This window comes from Phycodurus eques, chromosome 16, assembly GCF_024500275.1.
Source record: "Phycodurus eques isolate BA_2022a chromosome 16, UOR_Pequ_1.1, whole genome shotgun sequence".
NCBI classification, from domain to species: domain Eukaryota; kingdom Metazoa; phylum Chordata; class Actinopteri; order Syngnathiformes; family Syngnathidae; genus Phycodurus; species Phycodurus eques.
This window is the reverse complement of record NC_084540.1, coordinates 9293153-9316855: the sequence shown is the minus strand read 5'-3', so window position 1 is coordinate 9316855 and position 23703 is coordinate 9293153. Positions and strand designations below refer to the sequence as shown.

The 23703-nt window shown below is 42.5% G+C and overlaps 2 protein-coding genes across 2 annotated transcripts; one reads left to right on the top strand and one right to left on the bottom strand.

Annotated features, from left to right (window-relative positions):
• The first annotated feature begins 737 nt into the window (after positions 1-737).
• LOC133414780 (ATP-dependent RNA helicase DDX39A) lies at positions 738-10210 on the top strand. Its single transcript, XM_061700395.1, has 10 exons — positions 738-792; positions 4791-5007; positions 5112-5239; positions 6169-6445; positions 6520-6638; positions 6728-6859; positions 8827-8936; positions 9110-9254; positions 9475-9622; positions 10001-10210. The coding sequence occupies exons 2-10, from the start codon at positions 4800-4802 to the stop codon at positions 10015-10017; spliced, it is 1284 nt and encodes a 427-aa protein (XP_061556379.1). The 5' UTR covers positions 738-792; positions 4791-4799; the 3' UTR covers positions 10018-10210.
• A 2065-nt stretch (positions 10211-12275) lies between these two features.
• Positions 12276-22692, bottom strand: si:ch211-106h11.3 (CCN family member 1). The gene is made up of 5 exons (XM_061701014.1): positions 22484-22692; positions 21253-21466; positions 20216-20656; positions 19569-19747; positions 12276-15612 (listed from the first exon to the last, which is right to left on the bottom strand). The coding sequence occupies exons 1-5, from the start codon at positions 22532-22534 to the stop codon at positions 15307-15309; spliced, it is 1191 nt and encodes a 396-aa protein (XP_061556998.1). The 5' UTR covers positions 22535-22692; the 3' UTR covers positions 12276-15306.
• Positions 22693-23703: the final 1011 nt, after the last annotated feature.

Below are 23703 nucleotides of genomic sequence, written 5' to 3'. Positions count from 1 at the left end.
TAGCTGCACATTGATATGTATATTTTCATGCAATATTGATTCTTTTTCATCTGAATTTGGAGAGTTGCCCACATGTTCCTTTAGACATACAATTTTGCTGTTTGCGTCGTATAAACAAGATTGCGCAATCAGACAATGCATATGTACTTAATGTGTGGATGTTGCTAACTTGATGCTTTTTGTCCTAGCAAGGGCATAATTCTTGTACTAGCATCTGTTTCACCGCTCTCAAAACCTCTTCATTGCTTGCTCCAAAGAGTTTTCACTTTTCACTATTCAAACGTTGCTACACTGCAAAAACTTTCCTTAAAAAAACAACAGTAAAAATAATGACATTTAGAAAGTATCACTTAATTTAAGCAACATGATCTAAGAGCAGGAAATTTTGACGAGGCAAGATTTCTGAAACGTAAAGCGAAAATGAGCATTTGCGTCACTTTATAGAAGTTGCGAAATGTTCTTAAACACGTTTCAAAAGTGTTGTTTTGGGGGAGGGGTGCTAGTATCACAGATGCAAGGGCGCTCTGAACTCTGAAAAGTTGCTGAATCTAGCAACAAAATTGCCTGATTGGTGTTAACGTCACTGCCCGCTTTTTTTTCTACAGGCTAGATAGCGCGCAGCCTTCCTATTGTCCAATCACTGACTTATTTGTATTTCGAGCTTCGAATTCAACCAATGATGTAAGCGGGATTTGATTTAGGCGGGACTTCCGGTCCTTAAAGCCTGTGAGGCCTCACCATGCGGTTTTGATTCACTGCTGCTGGAGTCGAATCTATTACCGTACTGTTCAGGTAAGAGTCTCACATTAGTTGATTTTAATGAATGAAAGATAATAAGCTTTGGACGGCGCTTTTCCACTTGCGTGTCTTCGAGATTTTTCTGTAAATGTACGCGGAACCAACACTGAATATATAATAGATATACTCTTCCTTTATTGTTTGTCTCAGAGGGGTTAGCATTTGTAGCCTAGCATTACTTAAGGTTCGCCGACTTCGCCAGTGCAAGTATGTCCTCGTGATTTACCAGTTGGATAAGTGTATAGTAGCCCCCACTCCTGCACTTTGTAATTGCAAACACTATGATGGGATTTTCATAGTGGTGTAGGATTCAGCGAGTTAGCTTGCCACGTTAGCAATTGTTATGCAACACAATGCCGACTGGTGGGCTCCTCAACTAGCGAATTTTAAGTTCGAGGAGCCCGAACTTTCTAGCTGATCTGTTCCTCAGAATGCTGTTTATTTGATCAAACTGACCTATTTTTGCGTTGCCTCTATTTGAAATCATGTACTATTTGATACCCGACCATATACATGCGTACATTGTTGTAATTTGTGTGCTCCATTTGGCCTCTCATTCCCATTCAGATCAAGCCCTCATTGTTTAATCAAGAAATTGTGTCCCCACACGTTCATGTTATCAGCATCTACTTTGTACAATCTGACTGAGAGTATCACCCAACAGGTTGATGTGGGTGAAACTTCTCCCCATTGTATTCTCATGACTTCAAAAAAGACGGTACGGTAGCTTTTATTGTAAGTCTTAAATATATGTGGAACATAAAAAAGGCCGAAATTACTTTCCCAATAGGCCACTGTCAAAAAACAATATATATATATAATTTTTTTTTTAAAAGCATGAAACATAAAGATATAAAACATTCATTACTACATGCTCTGTTATATGAAGTGATTATAAGCCGGGTTTAAATGCAGACTTTTTGTTGTCGTTCCGATTGAAGATCTCTGGTCAACTGTTTACATGTGACGTGATCTATTCGATTTCCACTATATTTAATCAGAACAGCCGTTCCACAGACGGGTGACATGCGCAAATCCATGTAAATATCACGTCATTTATCGTCTTAAGATGTCTTAGACGAGCCAAATATTGTACTCAAGTAAGTTACTTGACAATAATGTGACTCAAGTAAAAGTAAAAAGTAGCCCTCCAAAAAATGACTTAAGAGCAAAAAGTACATCGTGAACAAACTACTCCAGTACTGAGTAAATGGTGAGTAACTTCAGATTTTTTTTTTTAAATCAGAGCATGAACATTAATAAAATTAAAATATAATGTGAATGTGCAAATTCTGATATTTCTGTGTATGTGTGCAGTGTGAGCGAGATTATCGTACCCCAAGAAATGCATGCTTTACAGTTACTTGTGATAAGATAGGGCTAATGTGGGGTAACATGCACAGCCAAAACAACAACAACAAAACATCTGCAATTTACTGCAAGGTGTTTTCTCAAGTTAGAAGCTGGCTGAAATATCTACGTTTGAGCATACAGTGACAAATACTACAATACATGAAAGCTGTGGTTTTTCTACGTCTAAATGTAAACACGAGTCGTGTGCCGTTGTATTCAATGGTAACGACGAGCTTCCCAACATGGTCGTCACATAGGCATGTCGATAAGCCGGGTTTGGCTATGTAGTGTTAATACCTATGCTTGGGAAGCCCAATAGAAGACATGTGTGCAGGCGGTCATGTGACTTCCTTTTGTCGTTTGATTGGTGTACTCGACTTAAACGTCACTTGTGCTTTAAATCGGATTGGAGCGAACAGCGCCCAATGCGGAAGGGGGAGTCGTAGTCTTAAACAGATTGCACGAAATAGTTAATAAATAAGCAATAATTGATCAAAGTAGTGAGCGGCATTTAGATTATTGGAACAGAATAAAAGTTTCTTAACCTAAATACTCAGTTACGGTGGTAAGTAAAAAATATGCAGTTTGCACAGTATAATCTTTCTAAAATGCTACGTGAGTAAATGTAACGGAGTAAATGTCGCACGTTACTACCCACCTCTGGTCGCCTATTTTTGTGGTTGTTTTAACACTTTTCTTAAAGCAGCTTGTTAAAAACATCTTCGCAGACCAGCTCTGCTAGGAACCCGCCATGTTTTCAAGTGCGTAAAGGATGACGTCGCCGTGCATTTACGTCAAGACAGAGCACGCGCAGACAGCGCGCGGCCCGACAACGTTCCAATTCACTGTTTACATCACGAAAATTTACTTCTGACCGGTTTGGAAAAAGGAATATTCCACCCCTCTGAATCCAATTGAAATTCCATTGGGATTCGGCCTGTTTATCCCGACAGGTGTTTTTATGGAGCTTTTTTATTCAGTTTGGGTTTCTAAATTGATTATAACCAGAATACAAGACTCCATGTAAAGCCACCTATAGATGAAAGACGAGACTTGGGCTGTGTCCGAAATCATTCACTAATCACTATATAGTGGTTACACCCTTTTGTACTGGTATCCGAATGCTTGGTGATCAAATTCAATGCCCTATATAGTGCATTCAAAATTTGTAGTGACCAACCGATGTCGTGATATACCATAATGTATTGCATCTTCAGGGAAGAAGTGGAAGAATAGCAGTACGAGATGCATCACAAATGGAGGGAAGGAATCTTTTTGTATAAATGTAACTTTCTTTTCAACAAACAAAAAAAAACAGAACACGTATTTGTTTACAGAAATCATCTCGTTTGAACAATGTGCAGCAATTTTAAAAATATTTTACCCGCCTTAACAGCCTACTTTGTTATTGTGCCACAGCTCTGACGTCATTAACAGAGTGCCATGTAGTGTCCGAAAGCTGTTAGGAATGAGCTCAGTATGTAGTCAACTATATAGTGCAATCCTGCATGAGGGAGTAGGAAGTAGTGAGTGAATGATTTCGGATCACAGCACTGGAGTCTCCCTTCACAGGTGGATCATAGATGTTGCCATCACAGCGTACTTGATGTCACTCCCGTTAGCCAGAAGCCAAGTTCAAAGTAAACAAGCAACTAGGGCTGTGGGGTGGGAATCTGCTAAGTCAACCACAATAATTGGCCGACGCAAACATTTCTTCTTCAAGGCAATACAAAATATTAATAAAAGCATCTTTTCACCACCCAAAACCAATTTGCAATGGCTGGAACCATTTGGCCACTGTCCATGTTTACCGCACAGAGATTTGTGGCTGACTGATGCATTGTTGGTCCTGTGAAAAACATTGGCAAAAACTACAGAGGAGCGTCTGTGATCTTTGTTTTGTTTTTAAAGTCACTATTAGGTGTGTAATGTACATATAACATGATGTATGAGTGAGCTGAATGGGAGTTAGAAAAAAAATTCTTGGGGGCAGGTTTGAACTTTTTTGGGGGGAGGGGGGTTGCGATTGCTTGAGTACTTGAAATATCCATCCATCCATTTTCTGAGCCGCTTCTCCTCACTAGGGTCGCGGGCGTGCTGGAGCCTATCCCAGCTGTCATCGGGCAGGAGGCGGGGTACACCCTGAACTGGTTGCCAGCCAATCGCAGGGCACATAGAAACAAACAACCATTCGCACTCACAGTCATGCCTACGGGCAATTTAGAGTCTTCAATTAATGCATGTTTTTGGGATGTGGGAGGAAACCGGAGTGCCCGGAGAAAACCCACGCAGGCACGGGGATTGAACCCTGCTCCTCAGAACTGTGAGGCTGACGCTTTAACCAGTCGGCCACCGTGCCGCCTACTTGAAATATCTGTAGGATAATCAATTCTAAACCGATTCAATAGTGACAGCCCTACAAGCAACTGTAGCGTCCGTTGTCTGGTAACACAGACACAGAAAGAATGTCTTAATTCTCCATTCCCATCTAGCTCCCCCCGGCCAGCCGTCGAGTCATAGGGCACCGTTGTAGGCAGTCCGCCAACTCTTTTCTGTGGCTGTTGCAAGAGCGCTGCCTATCAAGGTGCAAAAACAACAAGTGGCGACAGTCACTTATTGTATTGATCTCATTGTTCCAGGTCAAAAAGATGGCTGAGAATGATGTTGACAATGAGCTGCTCGACTATGAAGATGATGAAGAACCCCAAGGAGCACCTGAGAGTGCAGCCCCTGCCGGCAAGAAGGAGGTGAAGGGATCCTACGTTTCAATCCACAGTTCTGGCTTCAGGGACTTCCTGCTCAAACCCGAGTTACTTCGTGCCATTATCGACTGTGGCTTTGAACATCCATCTGAAGGTGATGCTGCTTTGACATTACAAGGCTGATAGGCTGTCGGAATGGTGTTGATGATTCTTTGCATAGGCAGCTTTGATCTTAATATTTGTGTCTGTCTTGTTTAGTCCAGCACGAATGCATCCCACAAGCCATCTTGGGGATGGACATCCTTTGCCAAGCAAAATCGGGTATGGGCAAGACAGCTGTGTTTGTGTTGGCCACTCTTCAACAGATTGAACCAGTCGATGGACAGGTTAGTATTTAACATATCCACGTTGGTTGTTTTATGTTTAAACCTAGTTGTGTTTGAGAAACTGACTTGTATTAGGGCTGAGTGATTATTTCAGGTTTATTGATCTGGATGTTTTTTTAAATCTGTTTCTAGTGGCATTCATAATGCAAAGCATCGCACTGCTTACACTTAACATGGCTGTGAACAGGGTGGAGCTAGTCAACAAAAGCACAGTCATTGTTACCAATTTAGCGATATTTAGTGACTTTATCGACCTCTGGTAATTTTGTTTTTAGCAACTAAGAAACAGGCAACATGAGCGGAACAATGTTCATATTGTTTTCCGTATGACAAGAGTCAGTTGTGCTCTATAGTGCAATCCTGCATGGGGAGTAGGAACCTGACGTATGTGCTCTTAAGATGCAAATGTTTTCTCACGGTTGCATAACCAGTACTGCTTCTACGTGAAAAAAGACCACAAGACCAGCTGAGCCATGTAGTTTGATGGCTCAATTTATATTAAATAGTTTTTAATGCTAATTTATTAACAACTGTGTTTACATGTATGTTTCAACAAAAGAGGCATTTTTTTCTCGAGAAAACACTTCATATTTTCATATCTGTGAAGGAAAATTATTTATTTCTGTGGAATGTGATGCATGTTAACTCTATGGGGACCATATTTGGGGAAGCGTTTTAAAGCTTATTTGGTATTAGTATCAGAAATAAAGTAATGCGCAGGGGGAAATGTTGTTTTAAGTGATGTGATTTTATTTTTCATACAGGAAAGGAGGAAATAATTCAAATGGATTTTTTTTGGGTGGAATTTATTTTATATATTTGGCTGAATTGCCTAACCTTTCTGGGTACCTTTTTTCTCCTGTACTGTCAGTTGACCACCAATAAAACTCTTGCTCTTTCACATCATATCCTTCTGTCTGTTCTTGTAGGTAGCAGTATTAGTCATGTGCCACACGCGAGAGCTGGCCTTCCAGATTAGCAAAGAATACGAGCGCTTCTCCAAGTACATGCCCGCGGTCAAAACGGTGGTATTCTTCGGGGGGCTTCCCATCAAGAAAGACGAGGAAGTCCTAAAGAAGAACTGCCCCCACATAGTCGTTGGAACGCCGGGCCGCATCCTCGCTCTCGTCCGGAACAAGACGCTCAGTCTGAAAAACGTCAAGCATTTTGTCCTGGATGAGTGTGACAAAATGTTGGAGCAGCTTGGTACGTTGTATTGAAATAGTTGCTGCTGTTTCGTGTTTACATGGGTGGTTGATTTGTCCAACTGTCTTGTGCAGACATGAGGTGTGATGTGCAGGACATCTTCAGAATCACGCCTCACGAGAAACAGGTCATGATGTTCAGTGCTACGCTGAGCAAGGAGATCCGACCAGTCTGTCGCAAATTCATGCAGGACGTAAGTGAAACCGAAATGGCATTGCTTTGGAACGGTTTGCACCTCATATTTGGGCACTTAAACATGTCCGCCTATTGTCTCTTGTCCAGCCCATGGAGGTATTTGTGGATGACGAGACTAAACTAACCCTGCACGGTCTGCAACAGTACTACTGCAAGTTGAAGGATAGTGAGAAAAACCGCAAGCTCTTTGACCTGCTGGATGTGCTGGAGTTTAACCAGGTGAGTTGAACTATTATTATTATTGTTACTGTAATAGCAACAGTTTGACATTGGAGCAGATTAATTCGCGTCACATTTACTATAGGGAACTATGGGTTTTAAATTATTATTATTATCTTTTTATTATTTGAGGCAATTGGACTCATTTCTTGAAAACTTTCACTTTACGTCCAGACAGCTTCTTCAGTTCTGAATTTTACGTGTGGAGTCTCCCTATTTCTGTCTCTGGTGGTTGTGTCACCCTGGGGTGGTTAGAATATGATTGTTGTTGTTGTTGCCATGTGTGGCTGGTGAGCCTGGCAACAACAGCAATGAGTTTAGCCAATGTACATATTTTACATTAGAAAAATCTTAAGACACACCACTTGAGAAAAATGTTGCACATTTATATAAAGAAATACAGTGCAACCTCGGGTTACGAATGACCTGGCTAAATCAGGTTACCCACAACATGTTTGAAGAAAAACTACTTTGGTTGATGCGCTATTTTCGAGACCTCTTGGCATGGACACGCAGTGGTACGTTATCTCGCACTGTGTAAACTCACACATTACACGTAACTTTGTTTGTTGTACATTAGCCCTCAGTTTGGCCCCAAAGTACCGTATTTTCACGACTATAAGGTGCACCGTATTAAAAGGCGCAGTCTCAGTTACGGGGTCTATTTCTGTATTTAACACATACATAAGGCACACCGCATTATTGGGAGCAGGCATGGTAAAACATACGCTAGCTTAAAACATACGCTAGCATGCATGCTAGGGTATGTTTTTAAAAAGGCAGCGGGGGCGAAACTGAGTTCGGTTGTGCTTTATTGAAGTATTTAACAATGTACTTGCGTAATTTTTTGATCAATCCTCATCCACAAATCCATCAAAGTCCTCATCTTCTGTATCCGAAATGAACAGCTGGGCAAGTTCTCCATCAAACATGCCGGGTTCCCTCTCGTCATTGTCGGAGTCAGTCTCGTTGCTGTTCAGCAAAGATGCCGTCATTTTCCTGGTTACTCCACTTGCGAACCATGGATACGTTGATCTTGAATTCTCTCGCGGCTGCTCGATTCCCATGTTCCCCCGCGTAACTGATAGCTTGCAGTTTAAACTGTGCTTCGTAAGCGTGTCTCTTCGTAGGTGCCATTTTCGGGGGTCCTTAGCCAAACCGATGTTGTTTTGCACAATGCACATACCGGCGCTATATACCTAATGGGGGCGTGCCTTTAGCGTCCTCTTTCACGCGCGCCCTTCCCCCTTTAACGTCCGCATGCTGTCCTCAGTCACGTCCGCCTTTCCTCTATATAAGCAGCGCGTCGGCAGGAAATGCTCCCAGTCAGTCAAGCGGAGTGCTCATCAAAGTCACACAACATTTACAGATTTTGGAACTCGGTGCACACATAAGGCGGACACATTGTAAGGCGCACCGTCCGTCCATCCATCCATCCATTTTCTGAGCCGCTTCTCCTCACTAGGGTCGCGGGCGTGCTGGAGCCTTCCCAGCTATCATCGGGCAGGAGGCGGGGTACACCCTGAACTGGTTGCCAGCCAATCGCAGGGCACATAGACACAAACAACCATTCGCACTCACAGTCATGCCTACGGGCAATTTAGAGTCTCCAATTAATGCATGTTTTTGGGATGTGGGAGGAAACCGGAGTGTCCCGGAGAAAAGCCACGCAGGCACGGGGAGAACATGCAAACTCCACACAGGCGGGGACGGAATTGAACCCCGCACCTCAGAACTGTGAGGCTGACGCTCGAACCAGTCGGCCACCGTGCCGCCCGTTTAACACATGTAAACACTAATTCACCACAATAAAATAAAACCATAGTTTCATGTTAAAAACCGTTATGATGCATATTCAGTATCATGAAAGTATAATCTCAGGTTTTGTGTGCTGTTGCCATCAAGAGGTTGTGTAACCTGGCAAGAAAGTGCTGACTAAATTGTATGATACACTGGTCTGCCTCTAGGTGGTGATCTTCGTCAAGAGAATCCAGCGCTGCATCGCCTTGTCGCAACTTCTGGTAGAGCAGAATTTCCCTGCTATTGCCATCCACAAGGGGATGGACCAGGGGGAGAGGTGAGGCTACTACGCGTGTTCCGCTCATAAAGTGTGCTCCGTTGACCTCACAAGAATGTTAATGCTGCATTTAGTGGCACCGGTTAGCTCGACACATAATTGCCTTCAAAGAGGCAAGCGTTCCAGTCATGCTGGTGGCAGCTGTACTGATGATACTTTGCTCCCCTCCGCAGACTAGCTCGCTATCAGCAATTCAAAGAATTCCAAAGGCGCATTTTGGTGGCCACCAACCTCTTTGGTCGAGGGATGGACATCGAGCGAGTCAACATAGTCTTCAACTATGACATGCCAGAAGATTCAGACACTTATTTACACAGGGTAAGATTGCAAAAGGTTTCATTGTTTGTCATGACAAAACGATACGGTGCCCCCATTTCATTAAAAGCATAGTGTCAAACCCGCCAAACAGTCATAATGAGCCTCTGAAGGAGTCCGTAATTACAATGTGGCCTGTGACAAAAATGAGCTCAAATAGTGTTGAATTCTAGTTTTCCTGTCCTTTGTTTGACTCTCCCCGTGCATTCTTTGCTTTCATCAGGTTGCCCGCGCTGGTAGGTTTGGCACCAAAGGCCTGGCTATAACCTTTGTGTCGGACGAGACCGACGCCAAGACTCTGAACGACGTGCAGGACCGTTTTGAGGTCAACGTGGCCGAGCTGCCCGACGAGATCGACATCTCCTCTTACAGTAAGTCCTGGCATTGTCTAATAGCAGCTGAAATGAGGCTGAGCCCCGTGGTCTGGCCCGCTGGAATGGTTTGCGGATTTAGATAGATTCCTGTCACTTTACTGTAAATCACCTGTAATTATCCTGTGTGCAACTGGTCAGTGAGCCCCTAGACACTAGTGTCAAAGAGCAGCCCACAAATAATCAGTGTTATTTAGTCGTTTTGGCAACTCGGGAAAACAGTTGGTGCTGCTATGCAACTACACAGCTCGTTAAATTGAAATGGGGTTTACATCTTTCACCTGTTGAAGTTGGGATGTTCAGCTGTTGCCCTTTGTGAGTTTTTACATACTCGACTCATGTCTTCCGTCTTTTTTTTTTTTTTTTGTTCCACTTTAGTTGAGCAGTCCAGATGAATCCCCCAGCCTTGCAGACATCGCCTCTCCGTCTATCCCATCTTGTACTTGGATTTAGGCGTACTTTGCTGTTTATTTGAAAGCTCTGCTAGTTCCCTCTCATCAAACTTTATTTTTATTGTCGGTTTTGGGGACACGGTATATAATTGGTTTTATTTGTCTTTTTATGGTTTTTGTTCAATGAAATAAACTTTATAAAAAGCCATTTCACTTGAATTCCAGATTATTCCGGACAGTTGTAGTAGGCAAGCAGTATCTATTACTACAGTATATGTTGTCGAGGAAGACATCCCAGTGGATTGTGAATTTGTAAATTGTAACAAAAAGCATTGCCTGGCCTTCTTGACCAGGAATTTACAAACGTTCTGAGACCCTGACGGGGGGGAGAATGTTTTTTTTTTTTTTTCTTCCAAGGACGACCCCATCATTATCCTAATGCTAATTAAACCACGTGGACCCCTATATGCCAAATGGAATGGAAAAGTTGCCTTTTTTTTCAGGGGGTGGGGGGGGGGGGGGGTTGAAATGTTAACTGGCAAATTAATATTTTTCTAGAGGAAAAAAAGTTATGAGAATAGGCTTACTGAAGTAATTTTTTCCAGAATTATAAAAAACTCAATCTTTACAATAAAACATGCTATTTTGCAAAATTGTTTCCCCCCTAGGTAGTCATGAAAAAAAATTGTGGGACGAGAGTAATATTTTAACAAATCAATTTAAAAACAAATCTAGTCGTTTTGTTTATTCCAGAAAATGTATCTAAAAATAGGATGATATTCTTAAAAAACAATTCTGGGGTGATTATTTCCATAAACGCTGATTCATGCAGGCATGTCAAGTTTGTGATGTCATGATCGTATCAGGGCTTTTTTTTTTTTTTTTTTGCACTTGTAGGTATGCACCTTTTAAAATGATACATCGTTTATTGCAAATTATTTTGCTATGGCTCGTGAACCCCAGTTTGAGAACTTATGTTGTAAACCAGTGATTCTCAATTGGTGGATCGGGGCCCAAAAGTGGGTCGTAGTTAGGTAGTAAAAATCACAGGGGTTCCTTAGTTGACAAGAGTACTGACAGCACAGTATGTGCAACATTTCAAAGTTAAAGATGGCGAAAGAATACGTTATCATGCAATTCAAGAAGAATAACTCAATTAGCGCTGTATTTACCATTTTTCCATTGGATTGTTTTATATTTAGGGCGTGTAAATGTTTTTCTTACAAATATTTACTGTAATTACGACTTTAATACTGCGTTACTATAGGTTAGTGATTGTTTCAGCTTGCATACAAATTTGGGTTATCTCACCGCTGTAGGAGCAGTGAAATATTTAACGTGCATCCCAGGTCCCATTATTTTGACTGGCACGCATCAGAAACGATATCAATTGACGTGTAAATACAACTTCCAGACTTGTGACTTATTGTAAGTAATAGTACAATTAAATAATAAAATAAACTATTACTTTCTACATTTTATATATCGTCGACACTTACCAGTACATGTCCAAATTTGGTCAATTTCATATTTTTTTCCTCTCAGTTCTGTACTATTGGTCAGTCCCCATGTGTGTGTTCCATCCATCCATTTTGTGTACTACTTCTCCTCACCATGGTCGCAGGTGTGCTGGAGCCTATCTCAGTTGGGTCTGGGCGAGAGGCGGGGTACACCCTGAACTGAGCCAATCACAAAGCACATATAAACCAACAACCATTCGCAGTCACATTCGCACCGACGGACAAATTAGAGTCTTCGATTAACCTACCATGCATGTTTTTGGGATGTTGGAGGAAACTGGATTACCCGGAGAAAACCCACGCAGGCACAGGGAGAACATGCATACTCCAAATAGGCGAGGCCGGATTTGAACCCGAGTCCTCGGAACTGTGTGGCGGATGTGCTGACCATCCATACACCGTGCCACCCACGTGTGTGTTATTCTTACAAATTAATGACCAGTCTAAAGTGTTGAAAATGTTCTGCTCTCTTTGACAATACGATGTTAATGGCTTATTAAATACTTGGTTAATTATACTCTTTTTAAAGCAGAATGATTTTTTAAAAAAAAACTTTACATGCATATTTAATCGCGTTTTTTTTGTTTGTTTGTTTGTTTTTTTTTAACCTCATCTACGAATGACCTGGCCCATCTGTCCGTTCCAAAAATCAACCCTTTATAAGTTTGCACACCCCTGATAAAGTGTATAATTTATGATATTAAAATAAGGTAATGCTTGACATGTTGGCCAGTGGTTATATGATGAATGATAACAGTTCTGACATCCAGCTGGAGGAGTGATGTGTTTTTTTCCAATAAATCCCTCGACGACAGCCGTGAGGCAGTCTTTCTACCAATAATTGACTCTGTAGAAGTCTTTAATGGAATATACAATTAAAATCATGCTGTAATTATTACAGATGGAGTCTAATGTACACTCATAGATTTACAATCCTCAACATTTGCACTGAGATGCATATAAAGGATCCGAACCCCGACGTATTCAGTGCTAAAATATACATGAACTATGTCAGTACAACTGGTAAAAATGTTGGCCCATATACAGCCCGGACATTGCTGCTCTAGTATGTCCCTATAACAAAACTAAAGGTATAGTTCCAGAGCAACGGCATCTATGTAGGCAAAGAGCACAGGAAACATGGAGAACACTTTTATCTGACATTTGACTAAGAAAGGTCGCATGGTAAAAACAAACAAATGTGCTAAAGCCGCTATGGCACAGCAGTAAGAGAACTATGGTTTCGAATTTGTAGTTGGTTAAGGACAAGACATGTTACTACATCGGGTCATGACTCAAGTTCCAAAAGCATCCTAAAAAATGAGCTTCTTGTTGACTACGGAGCCAAAACACTCTTCTGACTACAGTCCCTTCATTGACTCCAATTTACAGTAACAGTAAGAAGCATGACTAATGGTTTGGGTTCAGGAATCAGCTTCCAACCGTAGCTTCTTGATGACAGGCCCTTTTCGGCAGCGCAGCGGTTCCGCCCTCTCATCATAAATGATAGGTTTACCTCGGTACACACAGTTTTGGATTTTTATTTTTACAGCAATCCAGCGGGCAAGGATTTATCTCTCGCTGCTTAAATAAGGATTGTAATTTGCACAGAATCGGGCGGTCGACTTCCTGACGCCAGATTCCCAGGCTTGTTCCTCCGGTGCTTGCTAAATGCCTCAGTTTCTTGAGGAGACAAACCAGGGGATGAGTCCAGCTGTGTAAACAACCTTTGACATGCATTTCAAATCCCTAACACATCAGGTTTCATCTCTTTTTTTTGGGAGTGGGGGGGGGGGGGGGGGGGGGGGGGGGTTCCCCGGTAGCTTTCACCATCCAACGGTGAACTATGATTGATGTCAATCTGTGGGAGGTCACGTCCTTCAGTAGCTGACGGACCTCAGCTGTTTTGTCCCTCGGATGCTCCAAACTTGCTGCCTTCCCTAACGGCCGGCCGCTTGTGTGTGAAACCCAACAATAAATACGAATGAATAAATACCAAATAAGGTCACGGGCCACGTGTGTGTCAGAACGACATCATCATCATCAGACCTTTGGGACAAGTACTCTCCACCTCCATGATTTGGATTATCAGTACTATTAGGCCGCATTCACTCATAACTTCTGTCACATGACTAACAAAATAAATCAGCAACAGTTATGTATTTGTGTGTCAGCTATTTACATGTCACCCCCAGCAAACAAAAGTCTCACAGAGTTCGGGGGGGGTGGGGGGGTTCTTGGTGCACAGCTGGCTGGCTTAGAGAAACAAAACTCTCCAGCAAGGCCAAAAAAACAAACAAAAAAACAACAACATTTGAATCTACACTGAAGCAGAGCTAATCTGATGAAGATGCTCACAAAATCCTTCCCCTTTTCTCCCCGAAAAATTCGCAAATGGCATCTTGCATCTACTCATTGATAGGATAAGGACAGTGATTCTACAGGGTGATTGAAAAGTCACTCCGTATTTTATAATACTTATAAATAAATTATTCTTTAATTGTATTTTTCTTTCTCATTTTTTTGTTTGTTCTGTCATGTAAAGTAAAATAATGTCATCTTTAATTATTTTCTCATTTCCTTATTATTATTTTTTTAACTTTATCGAGCCACGATTACATTTTTCATTACAAAAATCTAACAGCACACCACCAAACTAAAATGTCAAAAAGTAGATATACTGAAATAATGAGCCACAAATGAGTGTGAAATCTTTCTGACAGAAGGTGGATATGCAGGATTATTGCTCTTTCTGCCACCTACTGGAAGAGCATGGAATTATTCCGCCTGTCAATATATGTCATTGGCATCGATAGATGAACAAAGACACATTATTTGTAGTGAATATATAACAATTTTAGGACCAATTAAGTCAAATTGGATCATTTTCCACAGCACATTTGATGATGTGTCGCACAATGGTGGGAAATCTCTGCTTTAATGTACTGTCTGAGAAAGTAACGCTGTGGTGTGGGTTGACTTCAGACTGGATTGCGAGTCCGTACATAAATTCTACACATTAAAGCAATGATTCCCAACCAGTGTGTTGTGGCACATTATTGTGCCGTGGTGTTCAACGGGAAATTGTATATTAACTCTAAAAAAAAAATGTAGCAATGTATAATGGGCGGCGAGTTAGCACATCTGCCTCGCAGTTCTAAGGACCGGGGTTAAAATCCGGCCTCACCAGTGTGGAGTTCGCCTGTTCTCCTCGTGCCTATGTGGGATTTCTCCAGGTGCTCCGGTTTCCTTTCACATTCCAAAAACATCTATGATAGGTTAATTGGTGTGAATGTTTTTTTTCTTCATTTTTTTTTTTTTTTTTTTTTAAATTTTATTACTGTGCCCTGCGTTTGGCTGGCGTCCGGTTCAGGGCGTAGCCCGCCTCTCGCCCAGACTCAGCTGGGATAGGCACCAGCACGCCCGCGACCCGCGTGAGGATAAGCGAAACGGAAAATGGATGGATGTACAGTGACAGGCAAAACAATTCAATGCTTTTCCACTCGGTCGCAATTAACCTGTGCATCCACTTTTTGTGACTTTTTCTGGTGGTATGCTGTGACTTTTTTCCTAATGTAAAATATGTGTATTGGCTGAATAATGGTATCATCCACAAAATGAGAATTTAAAAAATACAGATCAAGTTCAGAACAAACAAAAAAATACAAGGAATAAATAATTCTTAAGTATTTCGAAATAGGCATAATGGGGACTGCAGGGGTGGGGGTGTCATGTGGCTAGGAATGTAGGGTCTGAGGAGCTAGTAAGTGAACTAGTCAATGAACTTGTGTGTGTCTCCGTAGAGCCAGAGCTGCGGGGGCATGGCCGCCTCATTGAGATGGTTGCACTCGTCGCTGCACTTGCACGACTGGATGAACATGACGGATCTGGTGAAGCGTTCGCCGTCGGGGCAGGCGAAGGTGACGCTGGCGGTGCGCGTGCGACGTGGTGAGCAGCAGCGGCCGTCTCTGCACACGCCGCAGTAGTTGGGCCTGTGCAGGCGAGTGCTCCTGCAACCGGCGTAGGACAGGCGGTGCGGCTCGGGGGCCTTGTGGGTCCGGGAGCACTTCCTCCCTTTCTGTAGAGGTACAACGCGTAGAGGAGGAAGGGATTCAAGTTAAAAGGAGTACATTTTGGTGTTCGCTTTGAACAGTGTGAAAATTAATCATATTTATATCAACTGTGGCCCATGAGGGCCAGCAAGGCCCTATCTGATGGCAAAAACACTATCATAAGTATTGACATAACAATTACAACCAAAACCTGTATTCATTTATTCCCAGCATTCTAGTCTGTCTGCGATCGGCTGGCGACCGGTTCAGGGTGAAAATGGATGGATGGATTCTAGTCTGTTCATTTTGTGGCCTTTGTATTGGCTGCACTGCTTCCAATACCTCTATGCGGATGTTGTACATTTTGTCCAATCAGATTTCAGCCTTAATGTGTTGCCAAGTCAATCTAAACCTGCCCAGTGCCTTCAGAAGCAGTCATCCTGGCCAATGTAATTCAAACGATATTAGCAATAGCACTGTTCCTTTAACCACCCGGATTTCAAATTTGCCTCTGGTCCACAATAACGTCAGCATTTTTCCGTCCTCTGATTGGTTGGCCATAGCAAAACTTGTTACGGCCAAGTTCGATTTGCAAAACACATTTAACCATCTGCATATTTGGTCAGTATAATGTATTTATATTATATTATAAATATTGTATTTGTAATACATCATCACTGTCGGTCAGGAACCTCATAAGTCCGAATTTGGTCAATTTCGCCAGTCAATGACAGGGCAAATACTGTACGGACAAATAACCATTTACACTCACATTCACACCTAATGTCAATTTTGAATTTTCAATTTACGTAACATGTATGTTTTGGGAATGTGAGAAGAAGCCCGAGTACAAGCACAGGAATAAAGAAGAAGATTGAAATGCAGAATTTCTCAACTGTGAGGCAGATGTGCCTAGCCACTAGTCCACCATGCTGCTCAAATGTACATTTGGTCTTGTTAACCGTTGACATCATTCTACACTCAAGTTTATTTTTCCGTTGCCAAATGCTGGAGCCCGCACAGTTATTTTTAGAAAGTCTTAGACTATGGCAGCACGGTGGGCTATGGGTTTATACTTCTGCCTCACATTTGAGAGCTCCCAGGTTCAAATCTCGACTCTGGCTCCCCTGTGCGGAGTTTTCATGTTCTCCCCTTGCATGGGTGGGTTTTCCTCTGGACATTAATCCTCTTCTTCTCACATTCCCAAAACATGCATGTTTGATTAATTGAAAACTCTAAATTGTCCGTAGGTATGAATATCACTGTGAATGGTTGTTTGTCTATATGAGCCCTGCAATTGACTGGCAACCATTACAGGGTGTACCCTGCCCCTCGGCTGAGTCAGCTGGGATAGGCTCCAGCTAGCCACAAGCCTTATGAGAACAAGTGCTATAGATAATGAATGGATGTTATTTTCTTAGGTATGAGATCTTCCGGATCATTCTGAACTCTTCTTTCCATACCAGTGTTGTATTGCAAGGGATAACGGAACGTCCGGTACATTGCTGTCCTTTCAACAGAAATTAATCAACAGCACCTTTGCTGTTTGCAGTATTGGTGCACTTACTTAAAGATCAATCAACAAACATTTCCATCGAGAGAAGTATTAACGATCAATTAATTGTCCGATTTATTATAATGCCCATTAGCGGTATGCACAGTGATATTTCTTATGCGTAAGTGCACTCAAAATGATTCAACCCCCATTGTAAATAAAAAAATTAAAAAAATAAATGGCCACTTCAAAAATAAAAGTTTGTAGACTTTGTAAATAAATACATTTTGCATTGAAGGTTTGATCATTTTGAATGCAACTGTAAATTGGCAATAACCCCCAAAACTTAGCCATATATACACATATAGCCATTAAAACACAATAATCCTTAATGACCTCCAAAACAGTAAATCCAGCATAAGTGACCGTTAATTTAGTACCATTTTTCTCACAACCACAACAACAAGAAGGACTGCGGCGTTAGTTTGTGAATATAAGGCTTCTCCAACAAAGTGGACCGCAGCAGTACAGATGCATGCATCACATTTTAAACCCACATGTACGCTAACCAGTGACATTCAAAATTTGCTCTTGGATAAAATCTGTGATGAAGTTTTTTTTTTTTTTTTGCAGGTCCGTGTGAAGGGAAATAGCTTTGACAGCGTTATTGGCCTGTATGCGAGTCTTTTCAAAAACACAAAGGAAAAACTGTTGTTTTTACTGGTGTCCAGTTTAGATACACTAAATTGCCCATATTAGTGATAACTGAATGGTTGTCTGACTCTATGTGTCAGTCCTGTGATTGACAGCTGACCGGTCCAGGGTGTACCCGACCTCTTACCCTCACAAGTCAGATGGGATACGCCCTAGAACACCCCGCGCCCCATGAACGGAATGAGAGGTAAAGAAAACGGATAGCAGAAAAGCGCATTTCTGTAACAGCTTTTATGATATTGTGTTACCATTTGCTTGGTATTAGCACTGTGAAATAAGCAATTACTCAAACACACAGACTTGAAAACAAAGTTAATGCACTAAAGTTGAGGGACAGACAAAACAAAAAGAGGTCAGAACACAGCATGGGTTAAGAGCCTACCAACAATAAGCAACAACTGACGCCGATGCACATCCTAACGCCCACGAAGAGCTCTGCAAACACTGCCTGAAACAGGTGCATAACAACCCATCAGCCTCCGAAGTGGCTCGTGGCGTCGGCAGAACATTTGCCGGGGGGCGCTTTGTGTGAAATGTGAGGGAGTAACAGAGTGGGTGACTCAAGCGCTCTATAAATCACACCGCAAAGGGATGCTGAGTGCAACAACAATTACAAACCCTCACAAACAATGAGGGAAAAGTTTTCAGTGTTATGAAGTGTTTTAACAATTCTAAAACACAATCTCCTCCTTAATGTGTTTAGTAGGGCTTTATACTGTATATTTATATTGTGAGTAAAAACCTTCTCTTTATAACCCTCCAATTTTGGGGGGCAAAAATTAGTTACAGAAATGTGATGGGTTTTAATGAAGCATTTACAACATAGCCAGGACAGTTTGAAGTCATCTGGCTCAACTTAACATCCACAAGCACAGATAAGTGCAGCATGATCGAGCTAATGGGTAGCTTAGACTTGGTCAAACAGTGGGCATTCTTCACCCTGCTTTGCAAACCAATAAATGCATTTGTTTGTTTGTTTTTCTGTAGTATGAAATCCATTTTTATGACCTCTGGTTGTTCAGTCCAAGTAGAGGTTAAGGTAAGAAAAATAGGTTCTTTGACGTAAGAAATACAGTTGCTTAAATTTAAATTAATATGTAATTGGCTATTCCGTTGAAACTCAGTCAACCTGCAGTTCAATTTTTTTTAAATATGTGAGTGGGAATGGTTAGGAACAGTGAGTGATTGTATAGTACATAATTACTTAAGGACTTAATGTCCTTTCAACAAAACTACATTTTAAAATACTGGACACTTGATATTCTGGTTTAGGAACTGACAACTTTGCCATCACACTTTGCTAGTTTAGACGTTTCCATGCATTTATTAAGACCCATAGTTGGATTGTCAAAAAAAAAAAAAAGAGATTTAAATGTTTAAATCCAATCATATAAATGATGTTTGACATTTTAAACTATGTCCTCATAGCCTTTTTAAAAAAAAAAAAAACAATTATTCATGTTGGGCTTTGAGTGGACAATCGCTAACATTTCTGGGTTCATAGGAAGTGACAAATTCCATCATTCATCACAACCCAGATGGGACGTTGGCCACACAGCAACAGAACCGTGAATAGATGGAATAGACCAGCACATGTCTTTGCGACTCAGCAGCGGGGCCTCGTATGCATGCTATGATATTAATACTGATCTAAATCCCTGGAGGGCAACCATTTCCTGAATGACTTTAGCACATCATGGATCGTTATTGTGAGCCACATAGGGGCAAGCATTCTAACCTCACCCTTGAGCCCTTCTTGAGAATGTTCCTCACCTTGGCTGGGATCGACATGGAGCTGCAGGGTCGTATGTTGCACAGACGGGTCTCCTTGACCAGCTTACAGCGGGCGTTGTCGTTGGTAACGCGAGAGGAAATGCCCATCCCACAGCTGCGAGAACACTGGGACCAGGAAGTGGTCTGGACCACGCACTGATCTCCCACCTGCTTCCACGCTACGAGAGAGGAGGAAAAAGAGCGTGAAGAACAAACTCGAAAACGTTTAGAGTTGCGGAATAACATGTAAGATCAGTGAACGTTAAATTTGAAGCAGCAGAGGGGGAGCGAGGGGAAAAGGAGAGGCAAATAGAGATGCAAAGCACACTGGCCTCATTCAGTGAACAGGCAACACTAACACATAGAGACGGTGATTACAGAGAGGGATGGCTGGGTGACAGGGGTATGTGCTGTGTGAGACCTGTGTGTGTGTATGTGTGTACGCGAGCGAGCGAGAGCACCTCTGGTGTGCAGGGAGCCAGTGGAAAACAAGCCACATTTAAATGCTGACACACACACAGAGACACACAACGAAAGGCTCACAGTGGGGCCATTTGTGCGTCAAGAGGGCCAAAATGGCTAAAGCACAAACACGATGCTTTACTGCGCACACGAAAACCGAGGGCATTCGGAAGCGCAACTCTTACCCGCCAGGTGCTTGTGGCCATGTGGCTTGTCCCATTTGCGGCCCACCTCCACTAACTCATTTCCCAGGGTGTCCATCTCGTTTTTGGATTTGTAGGGATACAGCTTCTGGTAAGGTTTTGCATACGGTTTCACGTAAGGGTAAACCGGGTAGGGAATGAAGGGGTACGGCGGGTAAACCGGAGGTTGACGTCGGCGGTGCACCGGCGGCACAACGGTTGTTCCCTTGTGGCACTCGATGCTGAGGCAGCACTGGCCCGGCACCTTGACCAGGTGTGGGGCCGGACAGGAAGGTGATGCCAGGGGCACGTGGCTGGGGCAAAGGGGCACGCAACCCACTGCCCCGTCGATGCAGGTGCACTGGTGCTTGCAGCCAGCTTGAAAATTCTCGCCATTTTGATAGATTCGCCCACTGTATTCGCAGGAGCGGCCCTCTGCCTTTGCTAGAAGCAGGAAAGATAAGTGTTAGATTCAAAAAGAGAGCAGGAAAAAGAAAAAAAAAAGTCAAAGGAGCTCATCGGCATCTTTAATATGAGTGCACCAAGAGAGGACAGACACACTATCTTCAAATTTGTGAAGCAAATTCTATTCTTAGCCCTGAAAGTAATTTTGACTTGTTTACAATGTCCTTCCCCTTCACTCCCTCAGTGGGACTCCTCCATACAACACCCCGGATACCCCCCTTTATATAGAAACACCCCCAAATAAATACACATTTAAAAATATCACTCTGTGTGCGTGTGTTTGTGTGCTTCATGGGGCTGTTTGTGTACACACTGAACTACTTCTATAAATCCCGGACTTGGCCGGTTTTCAGTGTGCAGCTCATGAAGGTGCTCTGTTTTTGAAAGGTGGCTCTGGCTTCAAACCTCAAGTTCCTATCAAAGAGAAACTCCAGCCGTTTGGCTCAGGAGCCAGATTCCCCTCCCTGAAGTTACACATTTCCTAACACAACCCTGAAGTAAGAGCCAATCTGTGCCCAATGTAAACCCAAAAATGTTCCCCGCCGTGCCCGTCCCACCACTTCATAGGTACTCACCCCTGCAGATGCCATTGGTACGACCAACATCATTGCCATAGTTGCACTCCAGGCCTTTATGGTGGTCACAGGGCCGACCTTCGCGGCAGTCCTGGTTCAGCTGCGCGGCGCACACTTTGCAGCAACCGCATCCATCCGGGACAGAACTCACCCCCGGGGCACAGGATGGGGGCCCGGCGGGACACTCGCACACCACGGGACACTCTGCAGTCACCTACATGAAAGAAAGGGATGCACTGATTTTCAAAACTGTTTACAGCAGTTTCCATGCAATGGGGAGCTACATTACAACCTCGCAGGACAATAGTTTGACTCATGTTACACACATCACAGAAATTCCTCAAAGTGTGCGAGGCTAAGCATTAGCTGAATACCCAGCTCTGTCCCGAGCCCCACAGGGATATCTGTAACCCACTGCCGCCTTCCGCCTGGCTTTCGCCGGCTGAGCATGGATGAAAGCGATGTTCTCTCACCCCCACCATCCTGCTGCTACATCTTTTGTTTTGCACCTTCTCCTTTCTCCTTGTGCAAACACACTCAAACAATTCCCAGCAACTACTGAGCTCTTCAAAAAAGATCAACAACAACACTTACCCACTTACCTATGAAGTGATGGGGTCTTCGCTTTATGTGTTGGTACTTAACTTCGATAGATAGTGTGCATTAGATAGATAGATAGCGAGATAGCTAGATAGATACTGTCGATGCTAAGAATGTGAGTTTGCACACTAATCATTTAGATTCATAATTTACATTGTCTGCACCTCTTCTGGAGTAAAGGACTGCAGCACAAACATGCCACTTCCCACATGAATTGGAACTGTTAAAACTATAAAATATTTACACACAACAAACAATCAGCAATGACAATCCACTTTCATCAGATAAGAGAATAGTAAACATACAAAATGTTATTTTAGTGGCGTAAGTGTTTTTACGGAAGTTGTATATTGATGATATATCATATATTTATATGACTGTATATAAAATTAGAGAAATAGCGCGGTGTTATTGTTTCCTAGCGAATAATCCCCATCAGATTAACATAGAAGGTGAAGATAAATACATTGCCGCCACTGTTCAGGGAGCTGTTCTTCCGCCCTCTGTTTTCCAAATGATAATACAATCAAGCGACGCATAAACAATTATTTTCGCTGCTCACAGCCATTGTAGCCGCAATCCCATTCCAGAGAAAGCCAGTGTGACAAAATAATAAAGCTCACCCACTCACCAAAGCGACTGTCACCGCTTGCATGACAGCAAGTAACAGCAGAATCCCCATGCTGTCAGCTGATTCACATAGAAGACGACAAGCGCGACTTGGTACAGAACAATAAATCCTCTTCCGGTTCAACAACAATAGAGTTTGTCCACAAAAGATTATATCCGATTCGTTCCGAGTTCACGAAACGTCGTCCATCACTTGTTAAATGTCATCGATCAAAGTGCCAGGGTTTGTTTTATATGAGCGCGGTGATTTTTATAGTAGCCGCGCCCACTGCTGCTCCGCTAACCAATCGCCACGAGGCGCGCGCCAACCCGTCCCAACCAACCAAAGAAGAGACTGGAAGGGGGCGTGGCCGTACATGAATGCGGTCATTCATAAATTCAGAATTACTACATTCCAAAGACGACCTTTGGGTGTTTATTTATGATCAAGTGGAAATAATATTTTTGCTGCTTTAATGTTCTTTTGACATGGATACCTCCTTCCCGCCTGCTGTTTATGTCATGTGACATGCTACATGGGCATAACCATGAATGACTCGTTAGCACTTTCACCTCACAGTTCTGAGGTTCTGGGTTCAAATCTGGCCTTCCTGTGTGGATTTTGCATGTTCTGTGTGGTGTTTCTCCGGGCACCCCAATTTCCTCCCACATTCCAAAAACATGCATAGTAGGTCAATGGAAGACTCTAAATTGTGTGGAGGTGTGAATGTGGGTGCAAATGTTGTTTGTTTATATGTGTTCTGCGATTGGCTCGCGACAAGTTCAGGGTGGACCCCAGCGGCATGCAAAGCTCATTGGCTACCCGGGGCCGGATTCAATTGAGATGCCACCTGATGGTGCAATCCATTAGTTTGTCTGAGATTATGAAATGGTTAGACTCATACAGTAGTTGCACTTAAACACAATGAAGAACAATGACTTTTGGACACTTTCATCTTTATAATTTTGGACTTTTTTACATTCACTTATTTGGGTTGGCATATGAATCATTATTGTCTAAATTGTACACATTTGTCATTAGGTCAGCATGGTATGGCATGGTGGTTTTCCACATGCTGTCCACGCCTAATGCAACAAACACATTTTTTATTGTGCATTTCAGTTTATTTTTTGTGAAAAGGACAAATATGTGGCTAATTCCAAAATAATGATGTATGGTTTGAATCCACTTTTTGAGAGGAAACATCCAAGGGATGCATTCATTAAAATTTTGGAAAAGGA

What these genes read in the sequence shown, in the direction of transcription:
- si:ch211-106h11.3 (XM_061701014.1), bottom strand. Translation starts at nt 22,534, where the DNA reads ATGGGGATTCTGCTGTTACTTGCTGTCATGCAAGCGGTGACAGTCGCT. An exon ending in TACCAATGGCATCTGCAGGG is followed by an intron (nt 20,657 to 21,252) that starts GTGAGTACCTAT and finishes TCCTGCTTCTAG; the next exon opens with CAAAGGCAGAGGGCCGCTCC. An exon ending in CCATGTCGATCCCAGCCAAG is followed by an intron (nt 15,613 to 19,568) that starts GTGAGGAACATT and finishes GTACCTCTACAG; the next exon opens with AAAGGGAGGAAGTGCTCCCG.
- LOC133414780 (XM_061700395.1), top strand. Translation starts at nt 4,800, where the DNA reads ATGGCTGAGAATGATGTTGACAATGAGCTGCTCGACTATGAAGATGAT. An exon ending in CTTTGAACATCCATCTGAAG is followed by an intron (nt 5,008 to 5,111) that starts GTGATGCTGCTT and finishes TGTCTTGTTTAG; the next exon opens with TCCAGCACGAATGCATCCCA. An exon ending in GTCGCAAATTCATGCAGGAC is followed by an intron (nt 6,639 to 6,727) that starts GTAAGTGAAACC and finishes TCTCTTGTCCAG; the next exon opens with CCCATGGAGGTATTTGTGGA.